This window comes from Ranitomeya imitator, chromosome 7 (assembly GCF_032444005.1).
Source record: "Ranitomeya imitator isolate aRanImi1 chromosome 7, aRanImi1.pri, whole genome shotgun sequence".
Taxonomy (NCBI): Eukaryota; Metazoa; Chordata; class Amphibia; order Anura; family Dendrobatidae; genus Ranitomeya; species Ranitomeya imitator.
This window is the reverse complement of record NC_091288.1, coordinates 14,173,329-14,189,453: the sequence shown is the minus strand read 5'-3', so window position 1 is coordinate 14,189,453 and position 16,125 is coordinate 14,173,329. Positions and strand designations below refer to the sequence as shown.

Here is a 16,125-nt window from a genome sequence, read left to right as displayed (position 1 = left end):
CCATTGATTCCGCAGCGCTTTGCATATATTACCATCACTGTCCCTAATGGGGCTCACAATCTAAATTCCCTATCAGTATGTCTTTGGAGTGTGGAAGGAAATCGGAGAACCAAGAGGAAACCAGGCAAACACGGACAGAACATACAAACTCCTTGCAGATGTTGTCCTTGGTGGGATTTGAACCCAGGACTCCAGAGTTAAAAGGCTGCAGGGTTAACCACTGAGCCACCGTTCGCTTCCATTGTGAATGCCCCATTATATATTGTACGCTTTGCCTCCTCAGTGACTTGCAGACTCGGTTCCTTTGGGACGTGCCAGAGCCTTTCCTCCTGATACCGGCCAGCGGCGTCATTGATCCCAGGTGCGAGATTCGGACCAGAATCATATTCCAACCACAGATTGCCCTTGTGTATAACGCAACTGCAACATGTCACTTTGGAGAACGAGAAGAATATAAAAGGATCATCCAGTTTACTGCAATCGGTAAGACGAAGCGAAGCAGAGTGTTTGCTCCATTCAGGAAACTGATGCCAGAGCAGTGCGAAAATATATTTGATAGAAAACTGGATGTACCAGTAGCATATCTGCTGTAAAGAAGTCTTCCTATCTCAGATACTGATGACATATCGCTGGAATATACTATTATTTTTTGATTAGTGCGGTCTGACCCCCTGGACTCCCCACAATCCTGATAAAGGGGCTTCAGCACTACCATAATTCAGAGCTGCAGAGTCCTTAAATTGAGCTGGCAGCAGTTCCTTGCACAGGTGATGGCGGGGGCGCAGAGAACGGCAATCAGCCCAATATAAGCTGCTTTGGGTGGTCACCGGGCTGCGGTGTAGGGGATAACAATAAAGCAGTTATCATCACTGACATCATAGCTATGGCGTTACACGATGTCATGCCAGACCGGCTAATCAAGAGAAGAGCCAAGGATTTTGGCAGGTAAGAGGTGGTTCCGTGTAGCGGCCACAGACACAGATCTGGCCACTAATCCTAGCAGATTCGTAAACTCGTAGATTAAAAGGTCTCGGTCAGTGACATAACATTGAATCTTTGTCTCTGGAGGTCTCACTATTCTAGATGTCACATGATTGTTGGGGGCCCCTGATATATTGGGGCCCAGAATCTCTTTCATGAATCCAAGTAACTAACTTTAGTATGTTACTTGTCGTAGCAAAGTATCCCCATCTCCTAGTGACGGTGCCAGACATGTCCTGTGAAAAGAAGGAAGAAGGAGGACCACTTCTGGATTTTGGATCTGTAGGAGTGAACACAGTAGTGGAAAAAGTCATTGAAATACACAACCTGTCTATGGTGCGTACTGTATCGTAGGGCAGGAGTCTAGAAGTGTCGTATCTGAGTCCTTGCTTCTAAACCCCTAAGATAAATATGATCAATCCTAAACAACGTCTCTACCGGCCCTTTGCTGTCACTCTATTATTCCCCCTGGAAATGTAGGAATAAATTGACAACTATATAATGTACTGAAAATTGGGCCAAAATTCCAAGTTGGGAGTTGTGTGAAATGCTAAAAAAAAGCCATTGTATTGTTTTCTGGGTTTCGTTTATGACGTTCATTATGTGGTGAAAACAACCTGGAAACATAATTCTCCAGCTCAGTACAATTACAGCGATCCCAAACTTGTGTTGTTTTATGTTTTACTATTTTAGTGGCTAAAAAACTTTCTCAACATTGTAAAAAAAAAAGAAATTGATTTATTTCACCATTTGGGGGTAAATACAACATTGGGATCTTTTTTATGGCATTTTGTATGTCATAGACTGCTGTGATCATCTTACATCCCTGCACCTGTAGGTGGATTCTCCATTCCGAATTGAACAAGAGAAACGCTCTTCCCAAGTGGACAGTAACTTTTCTTGTGAAGTGGTCTGTGGGGTCGTTCCCGCCCAAGGGAAGCAGCAAGTTCCCCTGCAGTATCGGCCACGTATCGTGGGCTTGGAGAACGTGGACTATTTTCATGTTATTCCAGCGGGGAATCTCACAAGGACAGTGCTCAAGGTTTCTGGAACATGTAAAGGTAATAATATTATGGACTATGTTCCCTAGTGCTGTACAGTGTTCCCCAACCTCTGCTTGCACCTTCGGCCCCTCTGTATGCATCTGCCGGGCCTATGCATGCACCTCCTTGGCCTCTGCATGCACCTCCTGGGCCTCTGCATGTACCTCCCGGGCCTCTGCATGTACCTCCCAGGCCTCTGCATGTACCTCCCGGGCCTCTGCATGTACCTCCCGGGCCTCTGCATGTACCTCCCGGGCCTCTGCATGTACCTCCCGGGCCTCTGCATGCACCTCCCGAGCCTCTGCATGCACCTCTGACCCCTCTATGTATCTGCCGGGCCTATGCATGCACCTCCTGGGCCTCTGCATGCATCTCTGGCCTCTGCATGCACCTCCTGGGCCTCTGCATGCACCTCCTGGGCCTCTGCATGCACCTCCCGGGCCTCTGCATGTACTTCCCAGGCCAGTGCATGCACCTCCCGGGCCTCTGCATGCACCTCCCGTGTCTCTGCATGCACCTCCCGGTCCTCTGCAAGCACCTCCCGGGCCTCTGAATGTACTTCCCTGGTCTCTGCATGCACCTCCCGGGCCTCTGCATGCACCTCCCGGGCCTCTGCATGCCCCTCCTGGGCCTCTGCATGCACCTCCCGGGCCTCTGCATGCCCCTCCTGGGCCTCTGCATGCACCTCCTGGGCCTCTGCATGCACCTCCCGTGCCTCTGCATGCACCTCCCGGGTCTCTGCATGCACCTCCCGGGCCTCTGCATGCACCTCCCGGGCCTCTGCATGCACCTCCCGGGCCTCTGCATGCACCTCCTGGGCCTCTGCATGCACCTCCTGGGCTTCTGCATGCACCTCCTGGGCCTCTGCATGCACCTCCTGGGCCTCTGCATCTACCTCCCCGGCCTCTTCAGGTACCTCCCTGGCCCTCTGTGTGTACCTTCCGGCCCTCTGCATGTATTACCCAGGCCTCTGTATGTACCTCCCGGGTCTCCGTATATACCTCCTCAGCCTCTGCTTGTACCTCCCGGGTCTCTCTAAGTACCTCCTGGGCCTCTGCATGTACATCCTTGGCCACTGCATGTACTTCCTGGCGGTCATAGCATTACTGGTACTTTACACAGTCAGAAGATGGTAATTGACAGCTTACTTCAGGTTAAGAGTTTTACAGTTTGGTTATGTTTAATAGACTTCTCAGGGGTTAGCCATTACTTATTAGATCAGTGGTGGTATGACACCCGGTATCCCCATTATTAGCTGGAGGTAAATGGTGAACAGAGCCGGGACACCCAAGATCTGTTTATTAGGTAATAATAATAAATAATATAATAATAAATAATATAATATATAATAAATAATAATAATTAGGTAGTGACTGTTATTGGGTACTGCAGCTCACCTATTAAAGTGAATAGGAGCCGAGCTGCAGTACCCATGGATGGCCACTACACTATGTACTGCGCTGTGGACTCCACTCTCTGTATACCTTTGCCAACACTGAAGCTACAATCATCCGATCATTGAGGGTCCTGGTGTCGTACCCCCACCGATATAATATCAAGCATCTCTCCAAATGATAGTTCATCAATATCAAACTGGTGAACAACCCTTTAACGTTCACTGTGGCTCTACACAACCACCTGTACTATGGCACAGTGAATCGCGACATCTAAAAGGTCATGGACCTCCGCTCTACAATGTTATTAATAACGACCATAAAGGAACCCCGACTTCACTGAGGACTTACTGATGTATTCAGTGCAGTCAGACATGTCTCTCACCTATTTGAATCATTATTTTGCAGGGCCCTTTGTTTCTCTCCAGACATCTTTAGTGAATTTTGGTTTGTTACAATTGGGAGAGAAGGCCGTCCGGACCTTGGAAATCACCAACTCCTCGGAGGTTCCTGCCGTCTACCAGATTGACATTGACAGCAGTGAAAGCGTTTTCTCCTTCGATCCTCTCTATGGGAACCTGGGTGCTAAGGAGACTCGGAGCATAAAGATCATCTTCTCTCCAGTGCACCCGATCCCACATTATCGGAGGGTCGCCTGTCTCATCCATCACCAGGTAGCCCCATAATAAATATTTGCTTGCTGTTAATATTTATCTTGTTATTAGGGACATTTGTGGATGACAAACTCCCTCTGCTTTACCTAGGATCCCCTGTTTGTGGATGTGATCGGCACTTGTCACTCTGATATGGATAAACCCGCCATTGTGCTTCCAAAACATCTTTCTATCTACAGAACTAATATGGCACGTGGTCTGTCTGTTTACTCTCCTGACGTCCTGGATGCCATGTTGGAAAGCGGAAAGCTCAGCGCAGACACCAGCGGAGCGCTCGTTCTCCTAGAACCGGTGAGATTTGTATCGGTGATATATTACATGCCATGGATTTAGACATTTGCACCGTGGCCTAAAATCTGCACAGGTTATTCCACTAAGTGTGGATGGGATTCCTCTTCCGAGCTTTATAGTCTTCTTCTATAGTCTTCAATTCTACTTTTTTTTTTTTTTTTTTTTTTTATATAGCGCTAACATATTCCACAGCACTTTACATTTTTGCACACATTATCATCACTGTCCCCGATGGGGCTCACAATCTAAATTCCCTATCAGTATGTCTTTGGAATGTGGGAGGAAACCGGAGTGCCCGGAGGAAACCCACGCAAGCACGGAGAGAACATACAAACTCTTTGCAGATGTTGTCCTTGGTGGGGTTAGAACCCAGGACCCCAGCTGTTATGAACAGGTAATTCAGAACCACAATGGACATTGAAGTTCAGAGCACACAAAGTGACCTGACAATTACCAAAAACAAAGGACGAGCTCTGAGACGTGGGAACTCTGCTGACCGCAATCCCTAATCCTATCACACCACACTAGAGGTAGCCGTGGATTGCGCCTAACGCTCCCTATGCAACTCGGCACAGCCTGAGAAACTAACTAGCCCTGAAGATAGAAAAATAAGCCTACCTTGCCTCAGAGAAATTCCCCAAAGGAAAAGGCAGCCCCCCACATATAATGACTGTGAGTAAGATGAACATACAAACACAGAGATGAAATAGATTTAGCAAAGTGAGGCCCGACTTACTGAATAGACCGAGGATAGGAAAGATAGCTTTGCGGTCAACACAAAAACCTACAAACAACCACGCAGAGGGGCAAAAAGACCCTCCGCACCGACTAACGGTACAGAGGTGCTCCCTCTGCGTCTCAGAGCTTCCAGCAAGCAAGAAAAACCAATATAGCAAGCTGGACAGAAAAAATAGCAAACAAAAAACAACACAAGCAAAACTTAGCTTATGCAGGATAGACAGGCCACAGGAACGATCCAGGAGGAAGCAAGACCAATACTAGAACATTGACTGGAGGCCAGGATCAAAGCACCAGGTGGAGTTAAATAGAGCAGCACCTAACGACTTAACCTCATCACCTGAGGAAGGAAACTCAGAAGCCGCAGTACCACTCTCATCCACCAAAGGAAGCTCATAGACAGAACCAGCCGAAGTACCACTCTCGACCACAGGAGGGAGCTTGGCCACAGAATTCACAACACCCAGCGCTGCAAGGCTGCTGTGCTAACAACTGCTTTTTACGGCCAAGCCGTGAGTCAGAGTGGTCATGGAGTCCAAGGTCAGAAGCCAGGAGGGTACATCATAAACAGAAGGAAGAGACAAAGGCGTAGTCAGGTAACGTTCCGAGGTCAGAGTACAGGGAGGATAACGGATCAGAACTGAAGGGGTTAAACAGGCGGATGGTCAGAACGAAGTCCAAGGTCACGCAACAGATCAAGCATACAGAACTCAAGGCACAGGAGAGCACAAACCTCACAGGCTGAATGTATGTCTGGTAGAGTTCTGGGAGACACAGCTCGGTTAAGTAGCATGGCAATTAACTGGAATAGTAAATACATGGAGACAGCCGACGCCTCGCAGTCTCAGATTGGATGGCCATGCTGTTAATCAAAGTACCGACAGCTTCAGCACACCCCTATACCAGATTGGATGGCCGAGCTGTCAGTAACTGCATCCCAAACACACTGAGGGGTGGAACCATGACATCTACCTTGTCATCCCCTCATTTTTGTCTACACGGACTATAGAAATCTATTTTGGTTTGCAGCATGCATATCATCAAACTATGGGGGAGTGTGGGTGGGAGAGATTGTGATGGGTCCCCCTGTATTGCAGGGAATCTCTGTGACATGACAGGGGCCCCGACCTTACATGGGTAGACCACCCAGAGCAGTGAAGGACCCCGGGGCCACCATACTACTTGTGCTGTTTTTAGGATACACTGTATTTAGTCGTTTGTTATGTGTAATATTTGTACTCAGGGTAATATACTGGCATATAGATATGAGCCATTGCATTATATTAAAAAAAAAAAAAAGTCCACACAAATGCACTCTTTTCCAATAAATAATCTTTATTATATATAAGTTCAAAAAGTTTAAATATTACACAAATTTTTGGTAACAGCAGGACAACACCTTGTACCTGTTGCATCGCTCATGGTGTTTGGTGTACATTAAAAACAAAAATAGCTTTTTTGTAATTGATGTTTTCTGCAACGTTTGTCAAACTAAAAGTATAATAGAAATTAAAGAGGTATGTATTAGTGCCAGAGACAGCTCCCGCTATCCCGCAACCAAGGTCAGCGCAGGACACCCCCGTAGTCCTACAGATATATGAACATTAGTATCATTTTATTTATTTGTTTTCAATTATCATAGAATTTTTAGTCTGATATTGTCTTATTTCTTTATTCCAGGATGCAAATTACCCCTCTCCTGAGACGTGTGCCCTCGCTAATGCCTCCACCGAATACTTCCATGATGAGTTTAATCACGAGGCCTCCAAGCCGACCCCCCATATCACAGCCAGCACCAGACACTTTGACTTTGGCCGCTGTGACTGCAGCTCTCAGGAACCTCTTCCTCTCTCTATGACCAATCACACTAAAGGAAAGGTGACCATTATCTGGACCTGCAAGTCTGGCAGCCCCTTCCGGATCTCCCCGGAGCGCACTGAGATACCTCCTTTAAAGTCCACGGCCTTCAGAGCGATCTTTCACCCAACACAAGTCAATACCTTGTATGCTGCAGAACTGGAGGGTTTCGTATTTTATAAGGTGGGCAAATGGGAGACGCTTGATTTGCTTATTTCTAAGTAACAGTAATTAAGAAGAGCAAAGATACAACTGTGTCAATTGACTATGAAATATACGGTCAGACTCTCCAATCCTGATTGATCACTTGTCTTGTAGGTTCAGCGTGACTACCGCAACGTAAAGGAGAACACTATTTGTCCTCCGTGGTGCATTACGCTTCGAGCGAGGGGACACACTTTTGCATTGGGACAAGAACATTTTGTACCCAGGTGTGTTCTGGATTCTCCACGGATGGTAAGAACAGTAAAAGCGGGATTTATTGGAAACATGTAAGACATGAAGCTTCGCATTCTAACCATTTGTCATAGCTTTTTCCACCGGCTAAATCAGATGACCACACACATCGGACTCTGCTGCTACAGAATACAGGACCGACTGTAATGACATATGTGATTGATGAGAACAGCTGCCCTGAGGTCCAAGTGAAACCAAGATCTGGTCGCCTGGACCCTGGATCCCATCAGATTTTACTAGCGAGGACCAGTCCGAGAGAAGGTGGACTAGTGAGGCACACTGTGCCGCTGCAGCTAAACTGCAGCCCTGACTACACTCAGGTGAGTCTTCCCTGCACCGATGGGGCCCTCAATACGAGTTGTTCTCGTTGGTATGTTCACTGTTCACACAGGGAATTTTAAAGCAGGATTTTATCCACATTCTGTGTTGAAAAACACTTAAAAATCCTTTACATAATGTTTCTACTGATTTCAGTTAGTCATGGTGCACATGGCGAGGTTTTACTACGTTTCATGTCAATTCTTTCTATGTTTCAGTGTGAAAAATGCAACATATTTGTCAGTTGAATTGACCTTAAGCAGGAAAGCACAATCCGTTAAAAAAAAGCATAAAATTTGTGTGTTTTTTATTTTTTTACATGGTTTCTATGTCACATTTTTTTTGCCTCCGGTGGGTAAATGGAGCTGTGTAAGCGTTCGTGCACACTGCTGGTGCAGCCGCCGAGTTTTCCCAGGATAACACCAGCGGTCATTTATCGGAAGTGGCTTTGCCACCGGCATCTTGTACGCTGTGCTGCCGAGTATAGGAAGCCGGCGACTTCCGAGCGGTGTGTATGAGCTGGTCTCTTCTTTTAACCACTTCAGGGTTTCCAAACATAAGACCGAACATATGCACTATGTCGTTTTGACATTGCTGTGCATTATGTACATGTTATGGGGCTGTGTTGCGGCGCTTTATCAGGTTGATTCCGGGCAGAATCTACCTGAAAAGACTCCATGCACATAGACGATATGTTTAACATCTGTGCCAGGAGCATTTCCTAGTCTTATGTAAAAAGCTTTCCAGTGTTAGTTTCTGGAAAAACAAGATGATTGCCAGCTCCTCAAAACTAGAAATGCAGTGATCGCCCCAATCTTAGATTTTTTGCTGGGTGACTACTACATGGCCCAACATTTCTGTTCGGTGCTTAATGAGTTTTTATGATAATCAAAAGTAGTTGGGGGCGTGTCCTAGCTGGCCATGTGAGTGGAAGCAGGGAAGAGTGCTCCTGCTGCCATAAGGACAAAAATCCTGCTTTAACCCCGATTTTCGGGTAAACTCACCTAAATCCGGCTGGCTGAAGGTCCGGAGAGTGCAGCAGTGCGGAGCAGCAGGTCCGGAGTCGGCAGCGATGACCAGGAGGCGGCAGAAAGACGCTGGCACCAGCGATGCAGGAGCCAGCCAAGATGGCTCCGATGCTATAGGGAGGACGCCGAGAAGGAGAACGCCGCATGTCAGCGACGCATGGAGGTGGCCGCAAAGCTGCAGCAGTATGCCAGAGTGGAGGCTGCTGAGGAGGCAGAACCAGGATCTGGAGCTGACCAGGAGGAGGAGGAAGCAAGCACAGCCGAGCAGCATGAGGTACAGAGGGGGAAGGAGAGAGGCAGCATGGCTGGGGCTAGTGGGGGACCTGAAGCCATATCACAGGGAGAGGAGCCGACTCTTAAGGGTATGTTCACACGTTCAGGATTTCCATCCTTTTTTTTTCAGGACAGTTTTTTTTAAAAACTGCAGCTCTTGGCAGAAAACGCAGGTCCTTTTTTTGGTCCTTTTTTTGTCCTTTTTTGATGCGTTTTTTGATGCGTTTTTTGATGCGTTTTTTTATCCTTTTTTTATGCAGTTTTCTATGCAGAGACTGTGTGTTTCCTAGGAAGCTTTTTAGGGCTAAAATGGCTGAAAATACCCTAACCCTACCCCTAACCCTACCCCTAACCCTACCCCTAACCCTAACCCTACCCCTAACCCTACCCATACCCCTAACCCTACCCCTAACCCTACCCCTAACCCTACCCCTAACCCTAACCCTACCCCTACCCCTATTCTAACCTTAGTGAAAAAAAAAAAATAAATTCTTAATTTTTTTATTGTCCCTACCAATGGGGGTGACAAAGTGGGGGGGGTGTCATTTACTATTTTTTTATTTTGATCACTGAGATAGGTTATATCTCAGTGATCAAAATGCACTTTGGAGCGAATCTGCCGGCCGGCAGATTCGGCGGGCGCACTGCGCATGCGCCCGCCATTTTGCAAGATGGCGGCGCCCAGGGAGAAGATGGCCGGACGGACACCGGGACGCCGGGTAAGTATAAGGGGGGGGAGATTAGGGCACGGGGGGGGCATCGGAGCACTGGGGGGGGGCATCGGAGCACGGGGGGGGGCATCGGAGCACGGGGGGGCGGGATCGGAGCACGGGGGGGCAGCCACACTCCGCCCACGCACTTCCGCCCGCTCCCCCGCACTTCCTGCTGCAGCGGTTCTGCACATCAAATCGCAGTAAAACCCGCAGATATATTTTTGATCTGCGGGTTTTACTGCGATTTTGACCTCACAATGGAGGTCTATGGGTGCAGAACCGCTGCGGTTCAGGAAAAAGAAGTGACATGCTCCTTCTTTTTTGCCGCAGCTATTCTGCGCGGCTTTTTAAACGAAATTACGGATCATGTGCACAGCAGTGACTGTTTTCCATAGGGTTACATTGTTATGTACCCTGCATGGAAAACAGCTGCGGAACCGCAGCGGCAAAACCGCTGCGGTTCCGCAGTAAAAAACGCACTGTGTGAACATGGCCTAAAGATGTTATCACCCTGATCTCTTCATGTCAGCAATCCCTGAACTCCTTGGCCCAGCAGATGCAGGAAGTTAAAGGGGACACGGCACAGATTAATGCGGCTCTGCAGAAAATGGACAAACGTATAGGAGTGGTGGAGGAGAGGGTGAGCACGGCAGAAGATCACATAGTTAAGCTACAAAAAGCTGAAAAGAAGTTCGCCCAAGCAATAGCCGAGCTCGCTGCCAAAAATGAGGATCTGGAAAATAGATCCAGAAGAAATAATATACGTATAGTGGGGCTGCCTGAAAAGACTGAGGGGAGAAATCCCACTGAGTTTGTGGAGAACTGGCTGCTGGAGAAGATTGGGAGCACAGTGTTGACAAAAGTCTTTGCTGTTGAACGGGCTCATAGGGTCCCGCCGCAGCCCCCTGCCCCAGGAGCAAATCCCCGTACCATGCTTGCTAAAATACTCAATAGACATTATCCTTAGAAAGGCTAGAGAGATGGAGGATCTGACGGCTGGAGGTCAGAAAATCGCCATTTATCCGGATTATTCCGCTGCAGTTCAGAAGCAGCGGATGAAGTTTACTGGAGTCAAGCGGCGACTGAGGGAGCTGGGAGTGCAGTACTCAGTGATGTTTCCCGCCAAGCTGAGACTGGTGGCTTTTAATAAGACACATTTCTTCCTGACACCGGAGGACGCTACCCAGTGGCTTGATACTCATGAGAAAAAACTTAAGGGAATGGGCGACTGACATTTCGGCGAGATCCAGTTGGGATTTGTTTTCTCTGTCGATGGAGGAGAGTTCTGCGCTCGTTAGCAATGGTTAAAGAGTTGAGCAACTGTTGGGGGTTTTGCTGGGCCATATTGAAGGAATGGCCGGAGGGGACAGTACCAACTACTAAGTACGGGGGAGGAGGGTTATGCTGGGTACTGTGAACTGGTTTGGTACTTTTTCTATATGTTAATATAAGTTGAAATGTTAAGATACAATAAAGTGAAAGTTGGGGGGGAAATTGTGATTGCTATGGCAGCGGGACGCGAATGGAGAGGGTTAAGTAAGGGAGAGTGTTCGCAGTGGGCAGTGGAGACCCACTCTTGATGAGAGGAAGAATGCGTTATATTGGGGGGATTAGGGGGGCAAGTTGGGAGGGGGCAGGGGGGGTGGGAGGGTTGGGGCAGCTCATACTTGGGAAATTGGATACTTTAAGAAATGATGAGCCACTTGATGGGAGATTGTATTAAAATATTGAGTTGGAATGTGAGAGGTCTGGCGGATAAAACACGGCGGGCGGCAAGTCTGCAGTATGTCCGAGAACAGAAGGTCTCAATGATATGCCTGCTGGAGACACATTTAGTGCGGGAGAGGGTGAATGTATTGAATAGGCGCTGGATACAGAGGGCGTATCATTCTACTTTCTCGACGTATTCTAGGGGTGTGTCTGTGTTAATACCTGCGGGGGTGCAGTATGAGGAGGTGGCGGTAAAGGAAGATGTGGATGGTCAGTATGTGGTGGTGAAATGTAAAATGAATGGAGTATTGATGTGTATAGCGGCAATGTATATTCCGCCCCCATACTCAAGCAAGAAGATAAGAGAGGTGCTGGAGAGGGTAGAGCGCTGGGGACCGTTACCATTACTAATTATCGGCGACCTTAATAATATATGTGATGACTTTTGTGATAAGAACAAAAACCCCCAGAATAGGACGGCGGGACATATCACTACATTTGGGACTTATGTCGGGGAAGTGGGCATGGTTGATTTATGGAGAGTTAGGCATATCGGGGAAAGGGCGTATTCATGCTACTCACCAGCTCATGGTACGCTGTCTAGGATTGATCTGGCACTGGGTAACCGATTACTAGATATGATGGTAAGGGACGTGAGATATTTACCTAGGGCTCTCTCAGACCATAGTCCAGTTGAAGTGGAATTTCGATCAGTGGGGACACGGAACGGGAGCAGAAGGGAGTGGAAAATTCACCCTAATTGGCTACACAGTATAGACTTGGAGAAGATTAAGAAGGAATTGGTGGAATTTTTTGAGATAAATGAGGGAAGCGTAGATGTGCTTACTGTGTGGGAAGCCATGAAAGCGTACTTGAGAGGGCTGTTGTTTAGGGATATTAGCAGGTGTAAGCGGAAATCGAGAGAGGCAGAGAGGCTGGCGATAGATGGGCTGAGGGTGGCTGAAGATGAGATGGTAATAATGGGTACTTTGGAGGCTGGGAGGAGGTTAAAGGCAGCTCAAAGCCAGCTAGAGGCGGTCTTGCTGAGTAAGGCTGAAAGGAAGAGGGAATTCATGAATTTGGCCTATTACCAGGAGGGTGAATCAGTGGGTCATTTGCTGTCGCTGGTGGCATCTGCCCAGAGAAATACTTCCTTTGTTCACTCTTTGGTGACTGGGAGTGGTGTTGCTGTTTCTGAGACTTCAGAGATTTTGGAGACTTTTGCAGATTTTTACGCAGACTTATACTCCTCTCGGGTAGATGGGTCAATGGAGGACACGGTGGCGTTCCTTGAGGAGTTGGAGCTCCCGAGGCTGAGTGACACAGCTAGGGAGGATTTGGAGGCTCCCATTACGGAGGAGGAACTGGGACGGGCATTGCAGTCGATGGCTAATGGGAAGGCGCCTGGCGTAGACGGATTTCCTGCCGAAATTTATAAAAGCTTGGGGGAAGTGTTGATCCCTAAATTGAAGGCGGTCTTGGAAGAGGCTACGAATGGTGGAAGGCTACCGGCATCTATGCGGGAGGCCACAATAGTGGTGATTCCAAAGGAGAGGAAAGACCCGACACAGCCGGATTCATATCGGCCAATTTCTTTGCTTACTATCGACGTTAAACTCCTGGCTAAGGTGTTGGCGATGAGGTTGACAAGTGTTATTTCTGGCCTGATACACTCAGACCAGTCTGGCTTTATGCCTGATAGGTCAACTGCGATTAATCTACGAAGGCTGTATATGAACTTGCAACTCAAAGCCGATAACTGTGGCCAGAGAGTTATTGCATCTTTAGACGCTCACAAGGCGTTCGATAGTGTGGAGTGGGGGTATCTCTGGCAGGTGTTGCGAAGAATGGGGTTTGGACCGCAGTTCATATCATGGATTCAATTAATGTACTCGATGCCGATGGCCAGGGTTAGGGTAAACGGGAAGTTGTCACGGACCATACAATTGGCTAGAGGGACGAGACAGGGGTGTCCGCTTTCCCCCCTTTTGTTTGCTCTGGCGGTGGAACCACTGGCCGCTACGCTTCGACAGTCTGATGAGATGACGGGGTTTAAATATGGGGTGATTGAAGAAAGGGTGGCGTTGTATGCGGATGACATTCTGCTATTTCTGGCTGACCCGGTTGCATCCTTGGAGGGAGCCATTGGGATTATTGAACGATTCGGATCAGTGTCGGGACTTAGGATAAATTGGAGTAAGTCTATCTTGTTTAAGGTGGACGATGTGGATGGGGAGCCATTGGAGGACGGGCGACTGGAGGTGACGAGTAAATTTAAGTACCTGGGAATATGGGTATCTATGCCGGTCACTGACTATATACATGAGAATCTGACTCCAATCTTGGGTGCCCTCAAGGCAAAAGCGGATGCATGGCTTAAGCTACATTTGTCTGTGGTAGGCAGGTGAATCTTATCAAAATGATTCTGATGCCAAAAATACTGTATATTCTTCACAATGCGCCGGTTTGGATACCACGTGGGAAATTTAGACAGATCAACTCTCTGTTTAGGAATCTGATTTGGGGTAGGCAGCATCCGCGTATCAAACTGGAGACACTTCAGCGACCCAAGGATGATGGGGGTCTGGCATTGCCTAACCCTGAGTTGTACTTTCTTGCAGCCCAGAGTCAGCATTTAAGGGGCTGGGCGCATGAGGGGTCATCTGGGGCAGTACAGCGGTTGATGGAGGTGGTGACAAAAAGAAGGCCAGTGGTGCAATGTTTGGAGGATGGATCCTTGGAGAGTTTGGGGAAGCTATACCCGACTTTGCTGTTGATACGCAAGCTGTGGAGTAGATTGAGGCACATACGTGGGATCACGGACTTGACTAGATACTCGCCGCTATGGCATAATAACAATCTGAAAGAATTTGAGGCATTGGGGGTACTGATAGAGTGGTTGGGCAAAGGGATTCAGTATGTGTATCAAATAATTGAACAAGGTGAACTGAAATCATTTTCCCAATTGCAGGCGGAATTTGGTCTTGGGTCTGCAGGGGAGTATCAATATTTGCGGATGAGGCATGCCTTTGGAGCTCAGAGTAGGAACGGAGGTATTAGGATTCAAAGGGATATAGTACTGGAGTATGTGTGTAATGATGGGACGACTGGAGGAGTCATATCCACTCTGTACAGGGATCTGTTGCACACTTTTCTATTGGGGTTTCCAATAATGGCAAGAGCTAAATGGGAAAGGGATTTGGGCCCAATAGATAACGAGACTTGGTGTTGGAATGGATCCCAAGACTGTCGCTGAGTGAACCGTATAGACTGTCACAGCTCTATGTGATACATAGAGTTTATAGGTCTCCGAAGGTGCTATATAAGGCAGGATTGGGTAATGACTCTGAATGTCCGAGGTGTAGGTCTACGGATGCAGACATTTTCCATATGATGTGGACATGTCCGAGGTTGGCTGCCTTCTGGGTGGTAGTTTTGAGTCGTATGGAAGGTGCGTATGGATGCACGGTGCCAAGGGATCCAGTTGTCTGTTTGTTGGGATGCGTGGATGAGATTGGAGTGGATAAACACCTAAAGATAGCTATAGCCAGATTGTTATACATGGCTAGGAAGGTGATAGCTAGAAACTGGATTAGGGAAGAGCCGCCGTCAAGAGGAGAGTTCCTCCAGTATGTGAAACAGGGCCTGACACTAGAAAAAGGGATTTATAAGAAGAAAGGGAAAACTGAAACGTTCAATAAAATGTGGTCTCCATGGATTGCTATGGGATAGTAATGTGAAGTGTGGCTTATACGAGTGGTTGAGGGATTAGATACTCTATTGTTTTAATGATGGTAGTAATTAACAAGATGAGCTGCTTTGTGGGGTGGGGGTGGGGGGCTTTGGGATCGAAGGGGGCTGTTTGAAGGGGGAGGGGGGGGAAATACTCTATATTGAAAATGTAAATGTAACATGTTAATTGCCTTGTTATTCTTAATAAAAATTTATTTGAATTAAAAAAGATAATCAAAAGTAGTTGTTGTGTCTCGGGACATTTACAGTATGTTACATGCACACATGACTGTATGCAGCACAAAGAGCAACCAGAAAGCGCTCCACGCTGGGGGATGTTGTCCACAGGACTCCCAGCCTGTCGTTGACTCATTGATCAGAATGTTCTGGTTATATGGAGCCATATCTAATAATGGAGAGATTACATCCACTTCTATTTCTCTGTACCTTTTCTTCTATAGGAGATCGTGTTGTTCTGTCGAGCGGAAACTCCACAACTATCTCTAGAGAAAGAAGGAAAACTTTTCTTTAAGCCGACCTGCGTGGGCAGCCAGTCGGAGTGCTGCTATTCCATAAGGAACGTCTGCAGAGTCCCCGTGCACTTCGAGTGGAGGATCCAGCAAGAACAAATGCAGTACATCTCAGTTCATCCAAGATCCGGAATTATCAGACCTAATGAAATCCTGGTGAGCGGTCACATAATGGAGAAGCTGGCTTGTTGTCAGATGGTTTGTAGCGTTGGCCCAGTCCATACTGCTTATGGTGCCCTTAAACACAATGGATATAAATCGCCCAAAAACCAACGGATTTTGGCAGGATTGAACAGTTTTGTAATGTCTATTAGGTGTCCTGACTTACTGTTTTTGAAATATTAACACTATCTTTTTACTTACAGCTCGTTGCTTGGCACACCGACC

The 16,125-nt window shown here is 47.5% G+C and overlaps 1 protein-coding gene across 2 annotated transcripts in view; it reads left to right on the top strand.

The window, feature by feature from the left end:
- CFAP65 (cilia and flagella associated protein 65) overlaps positions 1–16,125 on the top strand; it is a 54,980-nt gene that overhangs the window by 6,223 nt on the left and 32,632 nt on the right. For both annotated transcript variants that reach the window (XM_069732748.1, XM_069732749.1), the window contains exons 6-14: positions 284–483; positions 1,178–1,317; positions 1,820–2,042; positions 3,827–4,092; positions 4,183–4,383; positions 6,802–7,161; positions 7,297–7,434; positions 7,509–7,754; positions 15,670–15,894. In XM_069732748.1, coding sequence (XP_069588849.1) covers positions 284–483; positions 1,178–1,317; positions 1,820–2,042; positions 3,827–4,092; positions 4,183–4,383; positions 6,802–7,161; positions 7,297–7,434; positions 7,509–7,754; positions 15,670–15,894 — 1,999 coding nt within the window. The remainder of the gene's footprint in view (positions 1–283; positions 484–1,177; positions 1,318–1,819; positions 2,043–3,826; positions 4,093–4,182; positions 4,384–6,801; positions 7,162–7,296; positions 7,435–7,508; positions 7,755–15,669; positions 15,895–16,125) is intronic.